Source organism: Aotus nancymaae, unplaced genomic scaffold (assembly GCF_030222135.1).
Source record: "Aotus nancymaae isolate 86718 unplaced genomic scaffold, 86718_ANA_hifiasm-v0.15.2.pri h1tg000004l, whole genome shotgun sequence".
Classification (NCBI taxonomy): domain Eukaryota; kingdom Metazoa; phylum Chordata; class Mammalia; order Primates; family Aotidae; genus Aotus; species Aotus nancymaae.
Window position 1 is genome coordinate 13,923,133 of NW_026988415.1, and position 26,924 is coordinate 13,950,056.

At 39.0% G+C, this 26,924-nt stretch overlaps 1 protein-coding gene across 6 annotated transcripts in view; it reads right to left on the reverse strand.

The window, feature by feature from the left end:
* Window positions 1-26,924, reverse strand: part of INTS6L (integrator complex subunit 6 like) — a 59,995-nt gene that overhangs the window by 28,139 nt on the left and 4,932 nt on the right. For all 6 annotated transcript variants that reach the window (XM_021667183.2, XM_021667181.2, XM_021667182.2 and 3 more), the window contains exons 3-8: window positions 7,670-7,819; window positions 6,769-6,858; window positions 6,353-6,536; window positions 5,969-6,097; window positions 2,979-3,142; window positions 655-807 (exon numbers count right to left, since the gene is read on the reverse strand). In XM_021667183.2, coding sequence (XP_021522858.1) covers window positions 655-807; window positions 2,979-3,142; window positions 5,969-6,097; window positions 6,353-6,536; window positions 6,769-6,858; window positions 7,670-7,819 — 870 coding nt within the window. The remainder of the gene's footprint in view (window positions 1-654; window positions 808-2,978; window positions 3,143-5,968; window positions 6,098-6,352; window positions 6,537-6,768; window positions 6,859-7,669; window positions 7,820-26,924) is intronic.

Below are 26,924 nucleotides of genomic sequence, written 5' to 3' on the forward strand. Positions count from 1 at the left end.
TGTTCTATCCACATAAAAAGGCTGTGACTGCCATCTCAGAATTTTTACAAATTAAACTCCACAGGTGACTCTATTAACCAATCAGCAAGTCCTTCGGGCTTAAGGGTAACACTTGGAAGAACCAGTGTATGATATCTCTATGCATTTGTCTCATCTAAGTTGCAAAATCGACACTACACACATTAGTGTGATTTGTACTACGGGAGTTTTATTACATCACAGTAATACAGAAATTAGTTTCAGGGCTTATGGTTTTCTGCCTAAACTATCCTGTACTTCCAATCTGTCAAGTTCAAAGTAAGGGCTGAACAACTTGCTTCAGCTGCAGATGCCATATCTGAAGTGAATTACATCCTTTAAATTAGGGATTGTTAAGCTGGGTTCCATGGATAAACTTCAAGGGGTCCTCCAAATACTCAAATATATAGGTTTCATCAGACTCTATTCCTTTAAATGGCAATATACAGTAGACTAATGATTCATATTAGTCTGAAATTATTTGCCTGGCCCTGTTGCTTATTTGACAGCATTCGTGAGAAACATTATTAACAGAGTCAGTCCAATTATTTTCAGATTAACCTTTGAAGCCTCTTAAAATAATTCCCAGATCCTACAGTGGTTAGAGGTATTTGGCTAATACATAAGGATAAGTACCTGCCAGCAGGTATGGGGAGACTTTCGTTCCAAGATATACTGAGTTAAGGGCGAAGGTTCAAGTTCATATTTGTCAAAAGGAAGTTTGTCTATTACCATTGGCTCACAATCTACACAGGAGAACCTCACAACAGGATGAGATGTTCGTGGAGGCTAAAACAAAGCAGAAAAAAGTGGTTAGGTCTCAAAGCAAGCTTGTATTTCTGACAATTCTGCAAGTCCTTTTATATCTTATACTATCACTGAGATACAAACTAGCATTTTGAGAAAGAGGATTACTGGATCTCTAAGAACCATCATCAATGGCTCCCATGGGAGAGGGGGATCGGATTCTTTACTATCTACTTGATATCAGGAAGAGGAAAGGTAAATTACAACACTCATAACTAGAATTTCAATGAATTGAAAAAAAAACTGTTTTGAATATGTTTAAGAAGTTATTATGATTCACAGGATGAACGTTGAATTTCAGGTCTATTTTGTGACCTCCAAGAACTGCCTGCACTTCATTCCTTTTTACCATGAGGTTACAGATAGTCCAGATACTGCTGAAGATGAAGAAATCCATACAACTTTCTAGTAAGGTAAGGAGAGGGCTAAAGCTGTGAACAAGCAAGATGAAAAATAGTAGAGGCATAGAAAGGGCAAGACAGAGACTGATAATGAGCCAGTCGTAACGCCAGGGCCCAGATGGAGTTTTGCAGCATTGCTAACACCAACGTGTTTGCCTTGAATAGCTGGAGCTGGGGATGCTTTGCACTGGGCTGCAAACGCCTGTGTACCTGGGGTACTGGAGCAGATTAATGGAGAAGCCATTTAATTAACAGGTTTAGCTTGTGTGATTGGAGAGCACCAGAGAAAGAAAGGGCAACAGCAAGGGCAGTATGGAGGGAGAAGGACACAGGACAAATCCCAGAGACAAGGCAGGAAGTGGGTCAGCCTATTCTTGTTGAGAAATCTGTAAGGCTAATATGAATATGATAAAATATCTCTGCTTCCTTTATAAAAAAGAAAAACACATTCATTTGACTTTCTAATTTACAATTATAAGATGTCTGGGGGTTGAGAAAAGTAGCTCTCAAATGAACTTTTAAAGATAGAAGAATGGTAACATGAGCTATATATGAATTACCTGGAATGTCTTTTAGTCTATTTTTTCCCCCCAACTTCATTTTAATTAACCTTGTGAAAGGTTTCTGACTCCTTAGATTTGAACAGGTAAAAATGCAATAAAGACATAAATGAAGCTTTGTTGCTAGCAAAAATTAAGTAAATTTGTCATAAAGCCTGTACTCTGGAGTGTGGAAGGGCTGAGGTTTGACAGGTGTAACACCGTGAAGCCCTGAGGAGAGGAGTGGGACATGTCCTCTCACCCACAGCAGGGGCTGAAAGGGCTCTTCAGTCTTACATTCGGGTCTTTCATGGCTACTTCTGAAAAAAATGCAGAAGCCTAAAAATAGTAATCCAGGAGAAAATGCAGTTCACTGTCAGAAATTTCTAAAACTGAGACAGAATATAGATGAACTGAACTAGGAAGATGTTAAATAGAAGAAGTCATGATTTGTCTGTGTCCCCTCCCAAGCCCACACAAGGGAGATTACTCAGGCCTTCTTACAATTTGCGGGAGGGGAGAAAAGAGAGAGTGGGTTTCATATCATCTCCCTTATTACTAGACAATGCCCTCCATACAAAAAAAAAGCCAATTGATCTGGCACTAGGACCAACTATAATAGCAAAGCCTCTCCTACCAAATGCAGTGATCAAAAAGACAAGTCCTTGCTTAGAGATCCTTTTTTAAATATTGCTTAATTACCTACCATTAAAAGATATATTGCTACAAAAGTCCATTGATCACAAAAAGATGAAAAGTGGGAAGAAGTAGAATTTTGAATAATGTTTTCAATATGTTCCCAGAACCTATCCAAGGTGTAAACTATGTTCAGCCTTCCTGAGGCTATGTATGAAAACCAAGGCCAGTACTTTTTAGATGTTGTGTTTGCCATGTACATCAAGTCAGCTGCTCTGAAATGAAAACCTAGTCACAGACTACAACGGCATCAAAAACAGCAACGTTTTAACATCCAAAAAGGGCAGCTCAAGTGGCAAAGGCAACTGAAGAATGACAAGTGTCAGAAAATAAAGGAAGTCCTCCCTTGCTTTTAGGCACAAAGCTAGACTTCCAGTAAGAGACAGAAGGCAAAGCAGGGAAGACTTACTTGCCTGTGGCATGGATTAAAGGCCTATAAGCCATTTTTAAAGGTTCACTGTAATCAGAAAATTGAAAATCCAGAATGATGTTTACCTTTTTGTTTTATGACACTTACTAGTGAAGGTAAATTCTGATCTGGCCAAAAAGATTCTGGAATTGGCCAATGTCCAACAGGAACACCAGTTTTAGAGTTAGGTCGTACATAAATGAGTTTATGACAACTATGCCATGGCTGGGCAGCAAATGAATTGCTTGGCCTAGATGAATCCATAAGTCCATCTAAAAGTTAAACAAAAGACAAACTAAGGCGTGAATTTCTTTTTACAGCTGCTGATCTTCTTGTACAAATTTTCCAGCTGAAAGCAAAGTCCAAAATAAAACAAGAACAATGATTCATGAAAAATGGAAGAAGAAAAAAAAAATGACTCTACTAGGATTTCTAAATGTTCTCTCTGGCAACTTTTTTCATCTAATTTATCCCTTCTAACCCAACACCCCCCACCATTCTTCACCTAGTAAGAAAATATGTAGTTATGCAGAAAACTATTGCAAAACTAGTTCTAAATTTTCTGAGACTCAGACACATAAATTAAATACATCAAAACACTACAGTTATTTTTCAAGAATTCAATTACTAAATTAGGCAGATGAAATTGTTCACTCCCTGGTATAGTTCTTACATTTCTGGAATCTGACAAAAATAGATCATAAATTCCATTTACATATTCTTTCTATTTCCAAATACATGAAAAAGTGTTCTTTACCAAACAATTAGACCCAATGACCACAAAGGCAAAATAAAAACTAGCCAAATTCACTTAAAGATAGAAGAAATGCTGACAAATGTGTATACAGTTGAGGGGAGCACAAAGCAAACACATCAAGTTTATTGTGGGCAAATTCACTATGGTTTCTCCATCCACCATCAAAATTCCATGGACACCGGGCATTGTATAATACTGAATCATGTATCCTGAATGCATTTTAATGATTTAAACTAGCATATTTCATTTCCTGCCCCCCCGCCCCCGCCAAAATCAGGGCAAAGCAGAGTTATATAACCTTTTAATAATAATATTTGTAAAAGATATGTTTTAGTGATTTGAGTCTCATTTTTCTTAAATTACCAGTCATTTGAATAACTTATTTAAGCATTACTTTAAACAAGCAATTTCTTTTCCTCTTTCCAATTTCTTTTTTTTTTTTTTTTTTTTTTTGTGAGACGGAGTTTCGCTCTTGTTACCCAGGCTGGAGTGCAATGGCGTGATCTTGGCTCACCACAACTTCCGCCTCATGGGTTCAAGCAATTCTCCTGCCTCAGCCTCCCAAGTAGCTGGGACTACAGGCGTGAGCCACCATGCCCAGCTAATTTTTGTATTTTTAGTAGAGACGGGGTTTCACCATGTTGACCAGGATGGTCTCAATCTCTTGACTTCGTGATCTACCCGCCTCGGCCTCCCAAAGTGCTGGGATTATAGGCGTGAGCCACTGTGCCCAGCCTCTAATTTCTTAACATCCAAAAAGGGCAGCTCAAGTGGCAAAGACAACTGAAGAATGACAAGTGTCAGAAAATAAAGGAAGTCCTCCCTTGGTTTTATTCCAGTAAGAGATAGAAGGCAAAACTAGACTTCTGGTAAGAGATAGAAGGCAAAGGAGGGAAGACTTAGTTGCCTGTGGCATGGCTTAAAGGCCTCAAAGCTAAGAGATTTAATGGGTCTACTGTGCACTAGGGAAGGAAATGTATAATGGCTTTCGAGGACCTCCCTGAAGTTGAGTTCACAATTCTGACAATGTGTATTTTTCTGAGGAAAGGGTTCGTTCATCAGAACCTGAAAGGTTGAGAACTCTGGACAAAGGAGAACTGGAAGTAGAAAAAAAATCTGAGCCATTTACATGACACCAAATCCCACTAGGATTTCAATATGTAAGCTCCCAGTTAATGCTAAGGTAGTGAGCATGAAATTTTGGATAGCTAGCAGTGTAACATGCCCTTCCTACATAGTTAATTTACAATAGGCTGCGGGGCCTCAGTCTTTTGTGGCAGGTGTTCTTAACTTGGAAGTCCCAAAGAATCCTGAGATTATATACAAAATTGTGGGTGTGTTACCTATGTGTATATTTATAGGGAGAAGGGTCTATATTTTTTCCAACAGTTTCTCAAAAGGATGGGGAACTAAAGAGCTAAATAGTAACAACAACAACAAAAGATCAGGGGCCACAGGATCCACTGCTTCAGATAGAAATGTGTAGCTTTCCGTCCTTGCATTTGGCTTCTTTGTTCTTGGTGAAGGCAATTAAAACATATAAATCAGGCTAGACAAGCACTGTGGTAATAATAATGGACTCTACACACACACACACACACACACACACACACACACACACACACACACTTCCTAGGAGCTCTGTTTTTGCAATGCATTACCATGGTGCTTTGAAATCCATTTGCATTCAAGTAATCACAAACATCCATTCACAAACTATCTGGAGATTCACTATGATTTTACTTCCTCTATGTAAAAGTCAGTCTATTTTCATCAATTTTGGGATGTCGAACTTTCTGTGAAATCTCATTTGGAAAAAAGTTTGCTCAACCCTTAACTTCAAAGTGAAAAAGTGACCAGGAAAATACTAGTGTATAGGATCTTAGAGAAGATGAGCAATTCCTGGACAAACATTCACAATCTCTTGCTGAAGTGCAGAAACTAACAACACAGATTTCATAAAGATGCCTCAGCATATTTGGCACTCAAAAAACCAAAACCAGGTTATTTCTTAAGTGCATACCATAGTGAATCTCCAGACATTTTGTGAATAGAGAGGTAAATGAGTCAGTGTCATCCAAAGACTGAGACCAGGGAATTTAAAATGCACTGGGAAAAGGAAACATGTTTTTAGGAACATTCAACATGAAATTAAAGTTGTTAGAATTTGGCCACCTGACACATAGACATCAGCAGTGAACGTATGGTAGTTGTTTGGATGGATGCTTGTAACCACTCAAATGCATGTGGATAGTGAAGACTGTGTCTATACAATTTATTTAATATCTTCTCATTCTCCTATATAACACTTTAGGGTTAAAAAAAAAGTTATCTACTATACCTTCTCCAATAGGAAGTGGATCTGGTCCCGTTTTTTCAAAATTAATAACTACACCACTCTGAACTTTTTGAACTAGAGATTCTAAACATTGATTCAACATTCTTTGTGTTCTCACACAGTAGGAGCGACCTATCCCAGAAGGAAAAATAAATAGCATAAGTTTGATCAAATAAAATATGATTTCATAATACAAGCATTTTAAAATCCTAAAATATAACTTGAAATAATCATAACTACCTTAGCAGCCAATATCATACCAATGATGACCTTAAGCAACAGTTAAAAGACTTTGAAGGAAAACAAGTAAAGACTGGATACAACATTTAATGAAAAATATACTCTGTGCTCTGAACTCTTCTCGGAAACATTAAATATTGCCAATACCTCCTGTGACTTCACACATCTGTGTGATGGCAGATTCATCAGTTGGTACACTCCCTAATTGCTCTGGTTCGGTAGAAGCCACTCCAGGCAAACGCAACACCAGGGCAAATAACCTTTGATCCCAACGAAAAGGTTCTTTGGTTAGTTCACTTCCAGGCAGAGGGGAATTCAAAGGAAGATGGAGCTGATAAGGAAAAAATGTGAAAAATGTTCATCATAATCATAACGACCCATGTAAAAATGAAGAATTAAAGGGTTCACTTTTATTTCATGCAACTCAATAAAACTAAGCAATCTTTCAAGGATTACCAAGATGGGTGATCTGACCAAACTTATTCATAACTGGAAATGCCTCCCACAGAAATAGCTGCATGTTCCCTGCCATTTAAACAAAATTAAGAAAAAAAAAATCTCACCTCTTCTTGAACACCAGCAGTACTTGTTAACTTGTTTCCATCTGTGATGGTAATTAAAATAGATGGTTCTAAAAAAAATGGATTTCTTCCCTAAAATACATTTAAAAAGCATTAGAGCCATGTAAAGTAATAAAAGTTTATTTAAACTTTTACATTTGCCCTGCCAATGATCTCTTAAGTAAATGATAACATTTGTCTGGATAAATAAGGAGGAAATGATCAGGGAACGAAATGGGTGCGTATCAAAATAACAACCTCTGAAGAGGTAACATTCAGCATAACCTGAGGAATTCTTATAATTCAGGAACTCCCCAAACCATTAACTTTCAAATACCTCTCTCACTCTGCTTTCCAAGTAATCATGAAATAATATTACAAGATTATACTGGCATTACCATCCACCCTCATGAATCCATTCACTTGAGTCAAAATCCTGGCACAGATAGGACACTAGTAATTTACACGCTGCAACCTGGAGAGTGACTTTGGTTACTGTGAGCACAGACTTTAGAGGAGGAAAGGACAATGCGAGCAACAGCAAATGCTACTCTGCCTTCTTATCCTAGAGTTTTTTCATCAAAATGGGAGGGACAGAGGAGTTAAGGACATTAAAAGCTTCTTTCCAATTGTCTTGTTCCGGTATTTCTCAGCAGTTTATTCACACCATTCTCAAATATCTGATTATCTCATGGTAGACAATTTTAGCTATTCTATTATCAAGCCATACACGAGAAGCAAAAAAAAGAGGGATTTTTTTTAAAGTATATATTTAAAAGGTAATATGAATCTCATTTGGGGGGGTTATTAAAAGTAGCAGAAAACTTAGTAACTATGCTCAATTTTAAATTCTTACCCCAAGCCACGAAAATAAATTAGCTGTACTCACTCAAATTTTTTTTACCTGTCCATAATTGTCTATTCCAGATATTAATCTATTGAGGTTTAACAAATCAAATGAGGATCTTAGAGCCTGACCAAGAGTAGTCAGTCCAGAAGCCTGAAGATTTTTTAGTTCGCTCATGAATGTTGCATGATTTTCCTTCCAACCAACCTGCAAACCAAACATTTACAAAGAATTTCTTGATTACGCAATGAACAATATATAAAATGCAAACAACCACTAAACAGAAAGTATCACAAGTCTAAGAAATTAACCGCTCTTTAACCTAATTCTATTCTACATCTTCACTGATCAGGTATAACTAAAGCAAGCAGTTTTGGAAAGACCTGCTAGGTTTAATAATCAAAAGCAAAGAACTAAAGCAAAAAATACTTCGTCCATTATGGCTGAAGGACTGTGGCTCAAGAGGTCCAGTTCTCTGTTCAGGCTCAACCAACCTGCCAACACACCTGTCACCCTAGCTTGATGACAGTGATGATGAGAGTAAGGGGCAGAGGAAGGAGTAGTTATTTTTTAAATACATTGTCCTTGATAGAGACAAACAATTAGCTATATTGATTGTCTGAGCTACATTAATTCTTCTAACCAAGATTCTTCCACCCAAGCAGTATTCTCATTTTTAAGCAATAGTAAAGGGGGAATAACAGGAAAAGAGCCATACTTATTTGGATATAACCCTTCTGGCATCTTCAAGTATTCAGAAAGCTCAAGATCTACAATAAGGGGAGAAAGAAAAACAAAAAGTTTTGGCAAAGAAGCAGCATCCCCTAGCCACTCCAAGCAGCTATGAACAGCAGCAAAGAACCAAAGATCCAAGGTCAACAGCCAACATGCTGTGATTGATTGGTTTGTAGAATAGAAGGAAGGAAAGGATCATGCTGACTGGCCTGCAATAGCTATAAAAACAAAACAGCAAAAAATGCTGAGAAGAGAAGCTAAAAGAAGAAGGTGGCAGCTAACAGGAAGTCACAGGGGAATGGGCCAGCAAGGGAGAGAGCAGACAGCACAGCTTGGCCACGGAGTGGAACAGCCACTTGAGCCTCAGTGAGCCAGAGAGCAGCAGTGTGTATACTGAATGCTTAAGTTATGCCAAACAGGCCAGTACAGCTGGAGATGGAAAGCAAGAGCAAATGATACTGAGATAAACCAAACCATTTGAATTTCACATTTAGCTGAAGGCATATAGTCCATTATCCATACAACTACATCACTCTTTTCTAGTTTCATGGTCTTTCAAAGCAATCTGGATTAGTAGAATGACTGAGAGGCAAGAAAGGGGGCAGGTTATTGCCTATGGACCCTGTTATGAAATATCTGTGTGACCTTGAGCAAACCAGTTGGCTTGGAGGAAGATGTGATAAGCAGGGACACTGTGTAAGGCTGAGAATGATACCAACTTGCAAAGAATCATTCATATCATAATCTGTCAGAATGGTGCCTCCTAGGGTTAAACAGAACACAACCTGCATAACCATACAAGGTCAAGGTGATCTTGGTTAAGATTCACTCCAGGGGCCAGGCACGGTGGCTCACGCCTGTAATCTCAGCACTTTGGGAGGACGAAGCGGGCAGATAACGAGGTCAGGAGTTCTAGACCAGCCTGGCTGATATGGTAAAACCCCATCTCTACTAGAAAAAAAAAAAAAAATAGCCAATAGCCAATACAGGTGCATGCCTGTAGTCCTAGCTACTTAGGAGGCTGAGGCAGGAGAATCGCTTGAACCCGGGAGGCAGAGGTTGCAGTGAGTCGAGATCGTACCACTGCACTCTAGCCTCTAGCCTGGGCAACAAGAGCAAGACTTCATCTCAAAAAAAAGCTTTCCAGGTGCTCCTATGGCCAAATTCTATATATGACTTTTAGTACGGAGAATATAGGGGATGAGAATAACACTTTATGGCCCAAGGAAAATCTTATTGAACTAGACAAACTAAACTTTAGCGAAAAGGATGCATTATGATTTAAAGTATCTTTTCAAGTATCTGGAACTATCAGTAGTTAATTATAAATCACACTGAATTAGGAAATGAGATTTCTTCTTTGGGGTAGAAGAGAAAGGTATACATTTGGGTGGAGGATAGGATCAATTCTTTCTTTTATTTTTAATTTTTTTTGGAGACTGAGTCTCACTCTATCGCCCAGGCTGGAGTGCAATGGTGTGATCTCGGCTCACTGCAACCTCTGCCTCCCAGGTTCAAGCAATTCTCCTGCCTCAGCCTCCAGAGTAGCTGGAATTACAGGCGCACGCCACCACGCCTGGCTAATTTTTGTATTTTTAGTAGAGGCGGGGTTTCACCATGTTGGCCAGGCTGGTCTCAAACTCCTGACCTCAGGTGTTCTGCCCACCTTGGCCTCCCAAAGTGCTGGGATTACAGGTGTGAGCCACCACGCCTGGCCCTTTCTTGTATTTATTTATCAAATTTTTACTATCTATGCTATACTTGGCAGAATGCTATGTGCTGGGGAGATAGAGAGGAATTAGCTCTTGAGGGGTTCCTGCCACAAAGGAATAAGAGATGCACTTATGGAGACTGGAAGAACAAGTGACCAGAGAGTGAGGGAAGACTTCTCACTGAAAATGGGACATTTGAGAAAGCCTGATGGGATGAAGCAAAGATCATGAGACTCATTGATGTGAGGGGTAGTGGGGACTGTCCAAAGGAAAAGAACAGATCTCATAAAAGGATAGGACTCACTGGAGAACCACCAGTAATCTGAATATCATTGCTCTGGGCACATGGCAGGAGGTAAGCCTGATTAAAGATAATTTGGGCTCTGGCTATAAAGTGCTTTGTACACCATGCTCAGCAGTTTGGATTTTATCTGCTGGCCCTGGAAAGAACTCAAGGTTTTAAATCCAGGGAGTGGTATGATCAGACCTGTATTTTAATAAGATCTCTGCTGGTAGCTGGAGAATAAATTGTGGGGTGGAGGAGAGGCTGAAGCTTGAGGCAGGGAAACTGGTTTGGAGACTGCTGAAAGAGCTTATGAGAAAAGTGATGAAAGCCTGAGTTAGGGCGGTGGGGATGGAGAGGAGGCTGCAGATTAAATAAGTATTTCAGAGGTAGAGTCCTAAGGATTTAGTAGCTAATTAGAGGGACAGGTAAGATAAAAAGGGTCATGCATTTTGTTGAAGATTTTGGCTTTGGCAAACTTGTAAATGGTGGGTGGGGATCCTTTACCCTGAAGCCACTATAAAAATTGATTCTTGTTTTTGGAGTTACTTCATTTAGTAATCTTATTTCCACACTGGAAACAATAGTTATATATTAAATTTGAATTCCTGAAGGGCCATGTGGTAGTTCAAGGTGTAATTAAAGAAAAAAGTGGACTATCTGATTTGGTAAAGGGCTAGGATAAAATTTGGGTACCACTTTATGACTCATCAGTATTTAAAATAATGTGTCCTGATTGTTAGCTGTGTTATTCATCAATCTGTCAGAATATTACTACTCTTCAAATTTTCCTTTAGAATATGGAATGAAAGCACTTTACAAATATTAACAGTTTACTTCTTCCTCTCTCTCTCTTTTTTTTTTTTTTGAGATGCAGTCTCACTCTGTAGCCCAAGTTGGAGTGCAGTGGCATGATCTCGGCTCACTGCAACCTCTGCCTCCCAGGCTCAAGCGATTCTGGTGCCTCAGCCTCCTGAGTAGCTGGGACTATAGGAGTGCGTCACCACGCCTGGCTAACTTTCTGTATTGTAGTAGATTCAGGTTTTCCCCATGTTGCCCAAGGTGGTCTCGAACTCCTGAGCTCAGATGATCCACTTGCCTTGGCTTCCCAAAGTGCTGTGATTACAGGTATGAGCCACCACACTCGGCCTAAATATTAATAGTTTCTATGTCTAAATCTCTGACATTCTGTTTTTAGGTTAATTGCTATTCTTTGCAATGAATTGGATGATACGGGAATTTTTAATGCCATTTCTACCTAGTACTACAAAGTATGTGGGCTACATTTACTATCAAGAGCGATGAACTCCTTGGTGGGGGTCCAGCTCCCTATATCAAGAGAAGAACCAAATATCCCTATGTCCATTGCTCAACATGCTGAAGAAAATAAGGTCCACAGATTTACTGAAGTATTTAGAGAATCTCATCAATGTGACAAATTTCTTCCAAAAAGATAATTATAAAGAGATAGTGAGTATATCTTTATACTGTGCATTCATTGCTTAGAGTTATTTTTTTTCCACAAATGAAGTCAGGACAGCTAATTTGCCTCCTTAATGTGTTTTTTCTTTCAAATTACTGTACTCCAAAGATATTCTATTCTTATGTTAGCAAAAAACCTTTACTCCTGATAATAACTTACGTACATTCTTCCAGAACTTTACTGCTTACAAAGCACTTTCACACTTCACGTTGGCTTTTTATAGGGCAACCCTATAAAATAGGCATGGCATCACCATCCCTATTTTAACAAACAAGGAAGAAGTGAAACATAGGTATGTCTTGTTTATGTGGTGGAGAGTCACATTCTACAGCTGCACTATCTGATACAGTAGCTTTTAGCTACATGTGGTTATTGAGAACTTGAAATGTGACTAGTCTGGATGGAGATGTAATGTAAGCATAGAATACATTTGGCATTTCGAGGATGCAGAACAAAAAAATGCCAAAAATCTCATTATTTTTATATTGATTACACGTTGAAATGATGTCTTGGATATTTTTGGTTAGATAAAATATTTTAGTATAATTAGTTTTACCTGTTTTTCCTTTTTAATGTGGCTACTCGGAAATTTTAGATTATGTGTATGACTGACATTATTATTTCTATTGAACACTGATGTTCCTCAGAGACCTGAAGGTCAAGTATGAGAGCTTGGCCTTAGAGCAGCAGACAGTAGACACACTACAGAATTCAAGGCAGGAGGAAACAAGAAAATCAGTCTGACAGTGACATACAGGACAGCCTGGAGGAAAGTGAAGCTGTAGTCAGAAGAAGCTAGGAGGCTTGAGGCCAGGTACAATGGCTCACGCCTGTAATTCCAACACTTTGGGAGTCCATGAACCATACCCATATAAGATGGCAGTGAACTTTTTCGATACATATTGTATGTGTTCTAACTGCTCCACCGACCAGCTGTTCCCTGTCTCTCTCCCTCTCCTCAGGCCTTACTATTCCTTGAGACAGAACAATACTGAAATCAGGCCAGTTAGTAACCCTACAGTGGCCTCTTAAGTGTTCGAGTGAAAGGAACAGTTGCACTTCTTAAATCGAAAGCTAGAAATGATTAAACTTAGTGAGGAAGCCATGCTGAAAGCTGAGATAGGTAGGCTAATAGGCGTCTTGCACCAAACAGTTACCCACATTGTAAATACAAAGGAAGCTCTTGAATAAAATTTAAAATGCTACTTCGGGAAACACAGGAGTAAGAAGAGAAACAGCCACATTGCTGATATGGAGAAAGTTTTAGTGATCTGGATAGAAGATCAAACCAGTTACAACATTCCCTTAAACCAAAGCCTAATCCAGAGCAAGGTCCTAACTCTTCCTAGAGTTGATGAAATGAATCTTCAACTCTGTGAAGACTGAGAGAGGTGAAGAAGCTGCAGAAGAAAACTTTGAAGCTAGAAGCAGCAGCCACTTCCATATCATAAAAGTGCAAGGTGAAGCAGCAGGTGCTGATATAGAAGCTATAGCAAGTTATCCAGAAGATCTAGCTAAGATCACTGATGAGGGTGGCTACATTAAACAACAGATTTTCAATGTAGATGAAGCAGACTTCTATAGGAAGAAGATGCCATCTAGAACTTTCATAACTTGGAAGGAGAAGTCAATGCCTGACTTCAAAGCCTCAAAGGGCAGGCTGACTTTTTGTTAGGGGCTAATACAGCTGGTGACTTTAAGCTGAAGCCAGTGTTCATTTGCCACCCTGAAAATCCAAGAGCCCTTAAGAATTATGCTACATCTACTCGGCCCGTGCTTTCGCAATGGAACAACAAAGCCTAGATGACAGCACATCTGTTTACAGCATGGCTTACTGAATATGTTAAGCCCACTCTTGAGACCTAATGCTCAGAAAAAATATTCCTTTCAAAATACTATTGATCATCGACAATGCACCTGGCCACCCAAGAGCCCTGATGTAGATATACAAGGAGATCAATGTTGTTGTCATGCCTGTTAACACAACATCCATTCTGTAGATCATGGGTAAAGGAGTCATTTTGACTTTCAAGTCTTATTATTTAAAAAACACATTTTGTAAGGCTACTAAGAAGTACATTTTCTAGAGCTATAGCTGCATAGATACTGATTCCTGTGATGCATCTGGGCAAAGTTGAAACCCTTCTGAGAAGGATTCAACATTCCAGATGGCATTAAGAACATTCGTGATTCATGGGAGGAGGTCAAAATAACAACATCAGCAGGAGTTCCAAAGAAGGTGATTCCAACTTTCATAGATGACTTTAAGGGGTTCAAAACTCCAGTGGAGGAAGTAACTGCAGAAGTAGCAGAAAGAGCATGAGAACTAGAATTAGAAGTGAAACCTAAGGATGTGACTGAATTGCTGCAATCTCATGATCAAACTTTAATGACTGAGTTGTTTCTTATGAATAAGCAAAGATAATGGTTTCCTGTGATGGAATCTACTCATGGTGAAGATGTTGTGAACATTGTTGAAATGACAACAATAACTTTAGAATATTATATAAACTGAGTTTATATATCAGTGGCAGAGTTTGAGAGGATGGACTCCAATTTTGAAAGTTCTACTGTGGATAAAATTTTATTGAAAAGCACTGCATGCTACAGAGAAAACTTTCATGAAAGGAAGTGTCCACCAATGCGGCAAAGTTCATAGTTGTCTTATTTTAAGAAATTGCCACAGCCAACCCATCCTTCAGCAACAACTACCCTGATAACTCAGCAGCCATCAACATCGAAGAAAGACCCTCCACCAGCAAAAAGATTATGACTGGCTGAAGGCTTAGGTGATCATTAACTTTTTTTTAAGCAATAAAGTATTTTAAATTAAGGTGTATACATTGTTTTTTAGGCATAATGCTATTGCACACTTAATAGGCTACAGTATGGTGTAAACATAACTTTCCTATGAACTGCGAAAGCAAATAATTCTTGTGACTCATTTCATTGTGGTGGTCTGGTAATTGAACCCGCACTATCTTCATGGTAAGCTTGTATTTACTTCACAGATATGTCTTGTTAGAGTAGTTTACAAGTTTAATAAAATTTTCAAATTTCATTTTCATTTAGGCCTACTTTCTCTGATACCTAAGTACAGAACAATTAGGTGTGGGGAACAGTGAATTAGGAGTTAGAAGGGCCTGGTCTATTCCTAGCTGTCACTAACTCGCTTGGCAAGTGGTCCAGAGTAAGTCACTTAATCCTACTGGAGCTGTTTCCTCACCCAAGGAATGAAAGCACTGAAAAACCAACTCTAAGGACCCTTGCAGTTTTTTATATCCTATAATTCTATATGTTCCTTTAATATAAATCGGACTTATGTATCTTAGAATTCTATGCTCTGTAACAATCCCTTATGTAAATCTGATTTACAGAAAGAGAACACCTCCTGTCTCAGTAAATATGTTAATTCAGGCTGGGTTTAAATTTCCATAGTCAACTAAAAATGTCTTTTCATGCCAACAGAAAAACATAGGCCTTTCTATCTATCAATGTGACCTGGGTTCTTGTCCCAGCTAGATCTGACTAGCCACTAGCTATTTATTCTCCACTTACATCACCGCAGGAAGGAGAGAATTTGCACTTTTCTCCTCAGAAGGGCAAAGCCTAAAAGCAATATTTTCTATTACCCTCTGCACCCACATTTCCAACTTCTCATCTGACTGGTTGGTTTGCAAACAGGAAACTGGCATGCTCTCTGCAGGCCTGTTGCTGAAGCTCTTTTGAATATTCTGGTATGTTCTCTGACATGTGGTGCTTAAGGGGCAGGTTCTGCCCCTACAACATACCCACAGGGGAGGTGTGTCAATATGTCAACTACTTGGAAGCCTTTCACGAACACACATCTAGGCTACAGCCTATCGTCTAGTTTTGATCAGGAATAAAGCTGTTATTTGGAACTCTGGCTGGCTTCTGTGTCTTATTTCTCAATAGATTTCAAGTGGAGGAGGGAAAGGAAGGGGTGTTAATTAGCGGCTCCCCTAAACCTATCCCTCAGTATCCTAGTACTTGTCCCTCCTGAACTTCATCCCATTTTAGCCAGGCCATTTCCCTGATTTATTTATTTTCATTGAGTTTTATTTTTTAAAAACAGAGAAGCCTTTTCCTCCATTTTAATCTTGCCAGGAAATAAAAACAAGTAAAAGAGATAAAAGCAGATCAACTGTCCTCAAAGGGGATGTGGGAGTGGTGTTAGAGGTCTTTCCGAAAACTCCTGTTCTATCTCTAAAGGTCACTTGCAATCTACTTTTCCAAAATGTTAGCAACCTTGCCAAACATTTGGAAAATGATATAATGTTATAACACAGTATAATGTAAAAGTTTAATAAACATGCTGTTAATTTCCCCAGCCAAGGTAACCGATAGAGATATTTAGGGCAGCTGTAACCTAACTTACCACAAGAAAAGTAACCCTTACAAACTGTATGTGAATTGACTATTTATAAATCAAAAATAGTTGAATGATTAAGATTCTCTAGAGTGGTAGCTATTTAAAGGGACTGGCAGTGAATTTTTCCAAAGAGCAAAAAGAATCCTTGTACATTATGAATTTTCACAAGCCAGGCTCCTTCACACAGCAGTGACAGAACTTACTGCTGGGAGGGTCCATTTGCAGTGTCCCCCGACTCGGTTCTGAGCCACTGCACTGACCAGTTTTAGGCACATACATCCCGCAGCCTATCTGGACATTCCCCTAAGGAGCAGTGCAGTCCAATTCAAATCTTCCTTGCTTGTTAGGAAGTCCTTCACAATGAATGAACGAAAAACCTTGCTGACATCCGGAAAGCCAATGCATGTTGCTTTCCTCTCCTTGACAAAACTTTTTATCTTTTATTAAAGGAAATTAAATCAGCCTGGTAATATTCGCCATTCGTAAGCCCATGTTAGAGGTTTATCCTGGACGTTGGGCTCTTCTAGGTAGTTATACAAACTAGATGATTAACAGATTTGAGTATTTTCCCAGATGTCGCAAGTTAAAGCCAAGGAGTCTAAATTTAGCAGGGCCATCATTTCTCTTGTTGAAAGATAAACTATTTTCCTTTTTCCATCTGCTCTCCATAAGTTTGGGGAAAACTTGCTCTGTAACAACCCAGAAAATTTGCATAAATCAATTCCAAAAGTATTTTTCAACCAACTTACTTTCTTCTTCAATTTAGCATTCTGTCATCTTTGTCATCACAAACTGTTCCCACATTGGCAAACTCACCAGTGGGATGGAATGACATGAAAAATACGATGCCCTGCTTTTCCAATCAACTCTGTCTCCTGAGGAGACAAATGACTTTTTTCTTGGTCTTTGCCCTGAATATTTGGGCAAGTTAAAACTTCTCAACTTCAAGAATTTTCTCCTCACAATTAAAATGGACTCCAATTCTGATAACAAAGACAAGGTTTACTTGCTCTCTTAGGAAACAGAACACTGTGACAGCTGAATCACCTTAAACTGTAAATATCTTTGTAAAATGATTTTTACAGCTACACACTTATAAAGGAGGTTGTTACAATTATGAAGTACACACTAAAAATGCATTATACCATTACAAGAATGAAACTGTTTGCCTTCTTGTACCTCCTCTGAAAACTTCCTTTTTGTTTATATTTTCTGACCCTGACAAAATTTTTTCCCTGATACTCTGATAGCAATTTGTGATTTCACTTTTTTTTGTGCTTTTCTCACTTGACTCAAGGTACTAATATACTTCAATGCTCAAAGGAGGAATTTTACTGTTCTGTGTTTTAAATGTACTAGTGTAGCTTTAAAATAACTTTTTAAAGAATATCCAGGCTGGGTGCAGTGGCTCACACCTGTAATCCCAACACTTGGGAGGCTGAGGAGTGAAGATCACTTGAGCCCAGGAGTTTAAGATCAGCCTGGGCAACATAGTGAGACCCCTGTGTCTACAAAAAAATTAACATACAAATTAGCCAACCATAGTGGCATGTGTTTGTAGTCCCAAGTGGCAATCGCTTGAGCCCAGGAGTTTGAGGCTGCAGTGAACTATGATCACGCCACTACACACCAGCCTGGGTGACAGAACAAGACCCTATCTTTAAATAATAATAATAACCAGTTCTCTTGGATTCTGTTTCGTAAAAGTTGCTTCTGCAAGGGCTTTTCTTAGTGTCTTGAACGTGCCAAAATGTGCAAAGTCCATTTTATCTGATTAAATCAGTTCTCTCCCTGAGAACTCTGAATGCTATCATTCTGTGGTTCGATCTACCAATTTTCCTCCATATGCTTCAGGAGATACTACCAGCCAAGACAACATAAAACAAATCTATCTTATTTGAGTCTTCTACTTTTTAACAAAGTTCTTAAGAAATTGACCTCTCCCAATATATTGCAGAAAGGTATTTAACAGTCTGTGGCCTGCTGCACTGATCTTCAGCAGACAGTTAAAGACTTGCATGATCACATCATTTAACAAAATTGGATAAAAAAATGATTCACAGTTTGATTCCACTGACACACAGTTTACCATTTTGTGTTACTGATCTCTTTAAAGTAATACCTAGGTATGAGGTTTTCTAGGCATAAAAACAATCATAACGATCTGGAAAATTTGCAAAACACATTTATGTTTTCGATTCTTACCCCAGGGAATTATGATAAAATCGTGAAGCAGCATACTTCTCAAAGTTTACTGGAAAACATGATAAGATCAAAAGAAACCTGACCTTCACCAGTGGACAGTAACATGTAGAAACCAATAATTTTAGAAGCTTTTCTCCTCCCTCCAAAAGTCAATTGCACTGCTACTGAAGCAGAAACATTTTAGAACTTACTAAACTTGGTCATATGTAAATATGAAAAGTTTCCTTTCCCAGTCTCAGACTACTTCAACTGCAGCTATCAACAAATACTTATTATCAGAAAAAAAAAACTGCTATTGTGAAAATCATACGTTCAGTTGGTTACATTTTGGGTCATTTTATGGACAAATACATAAAATAATAAAAAATTTTGGTCTTGGAAAAGACATACATGGACAGGAATGAGACTAAGTCATATAAGCATTGCAGAAAGTGTTGCACATATGAGAGAGCAGAATGGCCATGTATTACTTTCTGAAGATTACACAGCATCTCTTTCCCCAGGACTAATTCTTTTAGGAAAAATTCTTTCATGAGAACACATGGACACATGGGGGAAATAACACACACTGGGGTCTGTGGAGGAGGCTGGGAGAAGGGAGAACGTCAGGAAGAATGGCTAATGGAGGCTGGGCTTAACACCTAGGTGAGGGGATGATCTATGCAGCAAACCACCATGGCACATGTTTACCTCTGCAACAAACCTGCACATCTTGCATATGTACCCCAGAACTCAATAAAAGTTGATGAAAAAAAAAATAATTTCAAAAAAATTGTTATGAGCTACTTTTTATCTCGTAAACGTAACATGCATTCATTGTTTAACATCCCAACAAAATACAAAGTCAGTCTGTCTGTTCACCAAACCCTCACTCTCACTCGTCCAAAGTAACTATTGATAGGACTCTGTCATGAACATGATTAAATTGTTCGCAGCAAACAGAATCAATAAGATGGAGAGACATTTACCAATGTAACCACTAAATGTGTGATATAGCACATTAAACATATCCAGGACCTGTTTTCTAAAATTAAAAGTTTTTTTTTTTTTTTGAGACAGGATCTTGCTCTGTGGCCCAGGCTGGAGTGCAGTGGTGTGATCATAGCTCACTGCAGTCTTGTACTCCTGGGCTCAGGTGATCTTCTCACCTGAGCCTCCTGAGTAGCTGAGACTGCAGGTATGTGCCACTATGCCAGGCTAATATTTTTTAAATTATTTTTTGTAGATACATGTTTCCCAGGTTGGTCTCAAACTCCTAGGCTCAAGAGGTCCTCCCACCTCAGCCTCCCAAAGTGCTGGGATTACAGGTGTGAGCCACCACGTCTTGCCTAAAGTAATTTTTAAGTCGCTCTGAATTCCAAGCCTCAATTATTCCACTTCCTGCCTTTCAGTTATACAACTCTCTCCTGTACTTTTTCGGAAGGAGCCCTGGAAATAATCTAGTCTAATCCCTTCATTTAACAGATGAGGAAACTGACACCATAAAAGGTTAAGTGACTTGCCCGGGGACCTGTGTGTAATTAGTAACAGATTCAGGCTAAGAACACGGATCTCTTGCCTTCCAGTCCAGCACTCTTGACAGAGCTACTGAAGTGACAATGACACAGTTTGCCATATTACATGACAGTGGATGGTGTAATCTAGACAGGATGTACTATGTCTACTTTTAAAAATCTGATTTTATAAAAGTACCTAGCAATAGCCTAAATCTACTTCTAATACAAAACTCAAAGGCATCACTATGAAATGGAGTTTACAATGTCTATGCACCTATGTAAGCTATTAAGAAAAGTGGAGAGATTTGCTCTACATATCATCAAATCCTCCTTCAAGAAATAAAACAGAAGGGGTCTCCACTTTTCAATGTCATGGCTATATTAAAGGCTAGATATTCTCCCTGTCATCGTATTGTCCACTGTCTAGTTATGTGGGCTGTGTTTGGCAGAGGCAAAAATTCCAAGAGGGACTGGCCCTTCTGATTAAGCTGCAGTGCCTCCAGGCAACTTCAGGCCAATTTAAATCAAACCATCTTGGTCTAGAGTTCAGGGTAATCAAACACTAAAGGTCATACTCCAGCTCCCAGCCCCCCTTCCTTCTGCAACTTCTCATCATTATAATAGCATTTTAAAGCATGTTCTGTCATGTCCTCACCCTTAAGTGACACCCTTAATGGAATGCTTTCAGTTCACTTCCTCTCCTCCCCCAGGCCTTCAGCTCTCCTAGCTCTGTATCTCTTCTTCCTTTGGTTAACTGATGTTCTAAGGTCTGGCATCAGGAATGGGGAGATACACTCGGAGGGTAGAAGAGACAGTGCAGGGCTTCTGTGGGAAATAAGTTTATACCGACAAGTGGAACAGATCCTAGAGATCTCAGAATGGCGGGCTGGGAAATTTAGACTTGACCTCATAGGCATGGAGAGACTGAAGGCTGTTGGGGAGGGTGATATGATAAAATCAACTTTTTTAGAAACTTAGCAGTTGATGTGAGTGGAGATGGGAATTTTGGAGGCACCTGGGAGTCCAGTTAGAAGGTTGGTACAGTGGTCAAAGCATAAAAACATGAGACCTAGATTAAAGTGATGGCAGCAGAAATTGAGTCGAAGGAACACATGTAAGAAAAATTTCAAAGGGATGGCAGATAGGCCAGAGAAGATGGAATGTAAAACAAACAAACAAACAAACAAACAAAAACAAAGCTGAATAATGACAGAGGAGGTCTGACTGTGTGCTGATACCAGGATAGACAGTGGAGATGTGTGGAGATGTCCTGCAGTCAGTTGAGATGCCTGAGTGAGAAGATGAAGACGGTGAAGCATCAGTGTGCACTGGAATATTTGGAACCATGAATGAAGCAGGATACACTAACCAAGGGAAAGACTTTGGAAGACAGAGAAAGAATTATCAGAGAGGGGTTGGAGCAACAGAATAAAGGAAGTGATAAGTTTCTGGAAGGGAGAGGCAGTTAGTTTCAAATGTAGTCAAGGACAAACAGGATAAATATTAGTAACTTTGCTCGAGTAGCTCAATAGTAAATCTTAGGACCTTAATAAATCATTTACTTTTCTTAACAGTACCATTTTTCAGTTGCACAAACAGAAATGTTTCAAGTCTTTTGTTCAATTGCATTCAAATCCTGTGTTTGGCTCCTGGTACTAAGTTCACTGAAGTATCTGAGCTACAGGGCAGGATATAGATAATAAAGGAGCAGCTGGCATTAAAGAGTAGTATAACCAGGGGAAAATGGCTTAAGATATAGAATTCTACTTTTTCTATAAACATCTGGCACATCACCCAAAAGTCTTCATGCAATGTTTCTCTGGTTAAGACCCCACTGACTGACATCTCTATTTCTTCTCTAAAATCCACTCTTCTACTCCAGGCCATCTTTCCTTCTACCCCAGGAGGAAAAAAAAAAATCAATGACCTAGCTATGATAGGGGTGTGGCTTGAGGAGAATGGGAGAAGTGGTTGAAATGAGGACCACACCAGCAGATAAGGCTCAGGCTGACACACAAAACTCTGCAAAGGAATAATGGTAATCTAGGCCTTTTAAAAAACCATGTCTACCTCCACCAGAGGCTGTGGATTAGAAAAGACAAATGGCTACTGTGGAGTACACTGAATATCTTTCTTTTCCCCATAAGAAAAGCATTTATCAGGAGACTGGTAAAGTGAAGAAGGCGTATCAGTTTCTAGCGGCTATTATTAATAGATAGCCAACGACTACCCTGCTGATTTTACAAACCTACCACTATTCCTATAGGGTCCAGTCAGCCTAGACTCCCAGTTCACATCCTCCAGTCCTCAACTATCTCACACTCCATCAACTGAGAGTCTCAACAACTCTACATCTGTCACTAGTAGGGGCATAACTGTGGGACATCAAAGGCCAAAGTGTCACATAAACAAATGCATCACAATATTCACCTAGCAATACTCAGAGAAATATTAAAAATAATAGCACTAGCAGTAATAATTTTCATTCATTGAATGCTTGCTACAATACCAAGCAATTAAAAGCAGCTATAAATAACAGCACGATAATTATGTTTAAAAGATGATGGCTCTAGGACATGCATCATAATGAGAAAATACCAATTAGAAGTTATCAAAAAGAATGTCTGTCACAGTTGATAGGAAAAGTGAAGCGGTTAATCACTGAATAGACTGGAATAGAGACAGACTTGGGTTACTATTGGCTGTGTAATTAACCTCTCTGGGCCCTGGTTCCCTTACCTATAAAATGAGGATAATAATAGTACCTAGTAATACCAGTACCCAGGTTGACTAGGAAGAGAAACTAAATAAACATTTTACATTCATTGGCACATTGCCCTGTACATAAGCATTACTCAATAAATGTCAGCTGCTATTATTTGAAAGCCATTTTGAGATTGTTCATTATTACAAGGAAGCAGATATACGTCAAATCATATCTGAAATACAGGGATATGCTATATAAGCTAGATAACACCTTTGACTATAAGATGGGATTTAGGAGGATCCAAAACTATGGCTATAAAATGGTCCTACCTCTTACAGACACTATTCATCAGCATATCTATAAATCCACCCAGCCTCAGAATTAGACATTGGCGCTTATTCCTTAAATGGGAGCCACTATAGTTACCAAAGAAATAACAATCAATCACTCCTGTAACCTCCACTAGGAGGATTAAGTTTTGAGAAAGTTAACGACTGTCAGAAATAAGAATCCTAGGAACCCTCCAGTCCTCTCCTTCCTTTTAATGCCACTGATGACTTGCCATGATATAAGACAAGGGCTCTGCTGGGCAACATCAAGAAAGCCTTCAAAAATATCAGTGATACAAATTCCCCTTTGTTAAGTTTTCCACTATGCCAAACTAGAGAATTTATTCTTTATCCTCCACTTCCTAAAGAAAACTGTTCCTGAGAATTCTTGGGCAAAGTAGCTATGTAAATCTAACAAGGGACATGTTACATATTTCTAATAACACTGAAAGCACGAAACATTTAGTGCCACTGGTGAGCATATATTATAAACAGAATTCTGAATTACTGCAGTTACATTCGTTCACATACATATTCCACTATACTTAGCCCAGGAAAAGACTTCCTAACCCAACCAGTTGGATCACCAACTGCATCCAAAAGACTAAGCAACCAAACTGGCTTTCAATACAAACAAGAATGGGATGCTTTCATATTTTGCCCCACGGGCAAGGGTTATCAAGCCATCAACTCTAAACTGTATGATAACCTTTCATGCACAAATGAGTCCTTTATGGGAGGGATGTTCATTTTAAACAAAACTTCTAGAGAAAGGATCGTCCTTCAGAAACAATTCCTAGGATATGAACATCATAAAATATCTTAAGAAGAAATATAGATGAACACTGCTGTCTAACAGAAATATAGTACAAGTCACATATGGGATTTTAAATTTTCAAGTCACCACATTAAAAAAATAAAAAGAAACAAGTTAGATTAATAATTTACTTAATATTTCCAAAATATTATATTTTACACTGTCTGTTGCAGCACCCACTGACAGACTAAACACCTTTCAAGTGCTCAATAACTGTACACAGCTAAGTGGATGCTGCACTGAACCGTGTAAATGTAGCCAATCTATGAATAGGAATAGTTGACATCCGTGAAGAGCCATGCCTACCTCAACCGTCACCTCAGCCCCTCACCCTCTCTGCTGGAGCCCTTACTGTGTGGAACCGTAGTCCACACCAAGTTGTGAGGAAGAATGGGGAAGGAATATGCTTTCAACAAATCAAGTTGGAAACTCAAACCCATTTCCCATTAGAAACAATGATAAACACAATAGGTCTATGGCTAAGTGACATTAAGGATTAAAAAGGCTTTCCTGGGGAGGAAGCTCTGGGAACCTAATCACCACTTCCAACATTGTATCCAGGAGATACTGTGTTCCAAGCTCCCAATACATAGTTACAAAGGGACTGCCTGGGTCTCTCATTTGCACTCTTTTTGTAAAAGAGAACCAGGAGGAGGCCATGTTTACAAAGAGTTTTTCATTTAAGGACTTAAATGAAATGGGTAGTTTCCTTTCTTCACCGCCCTTCTCACTCCCATAAGGAGGGTCCTTCAATCCTGCCCTTCCCTAGAAAACACATTTCTTCCTGAGATGTGGAAACGCTGCCATATTTTTTCACTCTGTGAAACTGAGAACCCTGTATGCTAAATTGTAATTATCTTCCCAAAGCAAAGGCAAACTGAAAAGGAAAATATCTGCCCTTTCCTTACCTGTGCCCAACCCCACCCCCCAATCCCAACTCTAAGGCCAAAAGCTCTCAAATAGCAAGCACTATTACAAAACGAGGCAATTTCAACTACAACCTCCGGGTTTCCCTAGCCTTTTATTCTCCTTTCCCTTTAGCTCGCTTAAAAGGTAATTATAATCAAACAAGCATACAGACAAGCTTTGTCCTATTTCTCTTCAGTTCCACCTAAGAGCTCTGCATCCCAGAAGAAATGTACAAACTCTAGCTTGTAGGTTTCAAAGCTTTTCTGTGCCCAGTCTTAACTAGTTATAGTCTTGAGACACATCAGATTCTCAGTCCTGTGCATCCTCCTCCCTTGCCTCCAGGTCTTCGGTTAAGAGTCCACTGCTCTTGACATTTCCCATATCCTAAGCCACCTTCTCTAGTCAGCTTTTTCCAGTGTCTATCCTCAAGACCTTCAATGACGAGGACCATGTCTTTTATTATTCTGGTCCCCCCTTAGGCCAGGTCTTTCTGGTTTCACCTTAGACCCCTATAACAGAGCCTGGTGCAGAGGAGATACTCAAGAAGCATATGGTAAATGAATGCCTAGACTGCTGTAATGTCGATCCACTATTAGACTTGTCTTTTGATAATACCATTTTGATCATATCACTACAATGGTAATAAAAGTCAGATCAGCAATTACATGCCGGGGAGAGATGGGTTGCAAAAAGATGCAAGAGGCATTTTCCTGGTTGATGGAAACGTTATATATCTTGGGTTGGGATGGTGGTTACAATGGATGTATAAATATAAAAATGCATCATATCATTAGGATTCATGTATTTTACTGTATATAAATTATACTTTGATAAAAAAGGAAAAAAGGGAAATATATACACTTATCTTGTAAAAAATACATTAAGATCCTACCATATTATAAACTTGAACCTATATGAAAATGCTAGGGGCAATAAACATTAAATATATCAAATTGTTAATAGTGATTACTCTCTGGGGAAGAGTACTGGGAATGAGGTAAGCTTAGACATGAGGGGAATGAGTAGCTTTGACACTTAAATATTGCTTGAAATCTTTTTCCATTTGTTGAGTACCTATTAAAATCTAAACACTCCCTTAGGTACTAGGGATACAAATACCTAGAAGTTCAAATATTTGCCCTTAAAGAGCTCACATTAGGGAAGTCAACATAAACACTAATAGTCACCATATAACATGCTAAATGCTATATAGTTAAGGTGTGGACAACATGCTAAAGGATCGCAGAGGGAGTTGTTATACTGCTTGGAGTAGGGAAAATGCAGAGGGACAAGATGACTTTTGAGAACACAGAATAAAGACCTGAGGTATGTCAGGCCAACCAATATGTCCCAGGCAGAGGGAACAACATTTACAAATGGCACAGAAGAAAGTAGCATCGTATGTTGGAGAGGAGGACCTATTTTCTCATTGTGGCTGAAGCCTCGGGTCCCTGAGAAGAGAAGAGAGGGCAGAGACATGATAAGATAGGGCCAGATCATGAAGGGCCTTGGAGGCCAGGCCAAGAAATTTACTTTTATTGGGAAATGTAATGCAGTGCCACTGAAAGATTTTTTCATAGGGGAATGACTTTATTTTACTTAAAGAATGATCAGTCTGCGGGCAATGAGGGGAAGGAATCAGTGGAGAGCAGGACTGGAAGTAGGGAGAACAATTGAGTGTCTGCTTGCAAGTGAGAAATGGTGAAGGTTGAAAAGTGGAGCAAATAAGAATGAATGGATACAAGAGAGGTTGAGGATACAGAAGACACAGGCCTCCACAATTTTGTCAAGTCATTGTCCCTAGTCATCTTTCACCTGATCCCTAGTCTCAAGGTTGTATTGCCCAGAGATCTAGTCTTCTACCATTAACTCTCCCCTTCTCTTATTTCAAAATAATTATTGCTGCATGCCTCAAATGGCCAGTAAAGGAAGGTGGATAAGAAAGCAAGATCATGGGAGAAGCAATCCATCGTAAAAGTTAATGCACTGCCTGCATGGCATTTTGAATTTTAAAAGCATCTTTCATTGTCTAAGATTGCTCTCACAGGCCATGTTGCTACCATTTCACCGTTAAGCTTTTCCATAGTTTCTTAACTACAATGAAAGGCTCCCCTAAAAGTCACTCCTTTTGCAAATAAGGCCTATAAAATACATTCATGGGCATATGAAAAAGTTACGTCTTAGTTAAAATTCCAAAAAATGCCTCTAACACGTATCATTTTAAAAGCTTAAATTTACTTCCT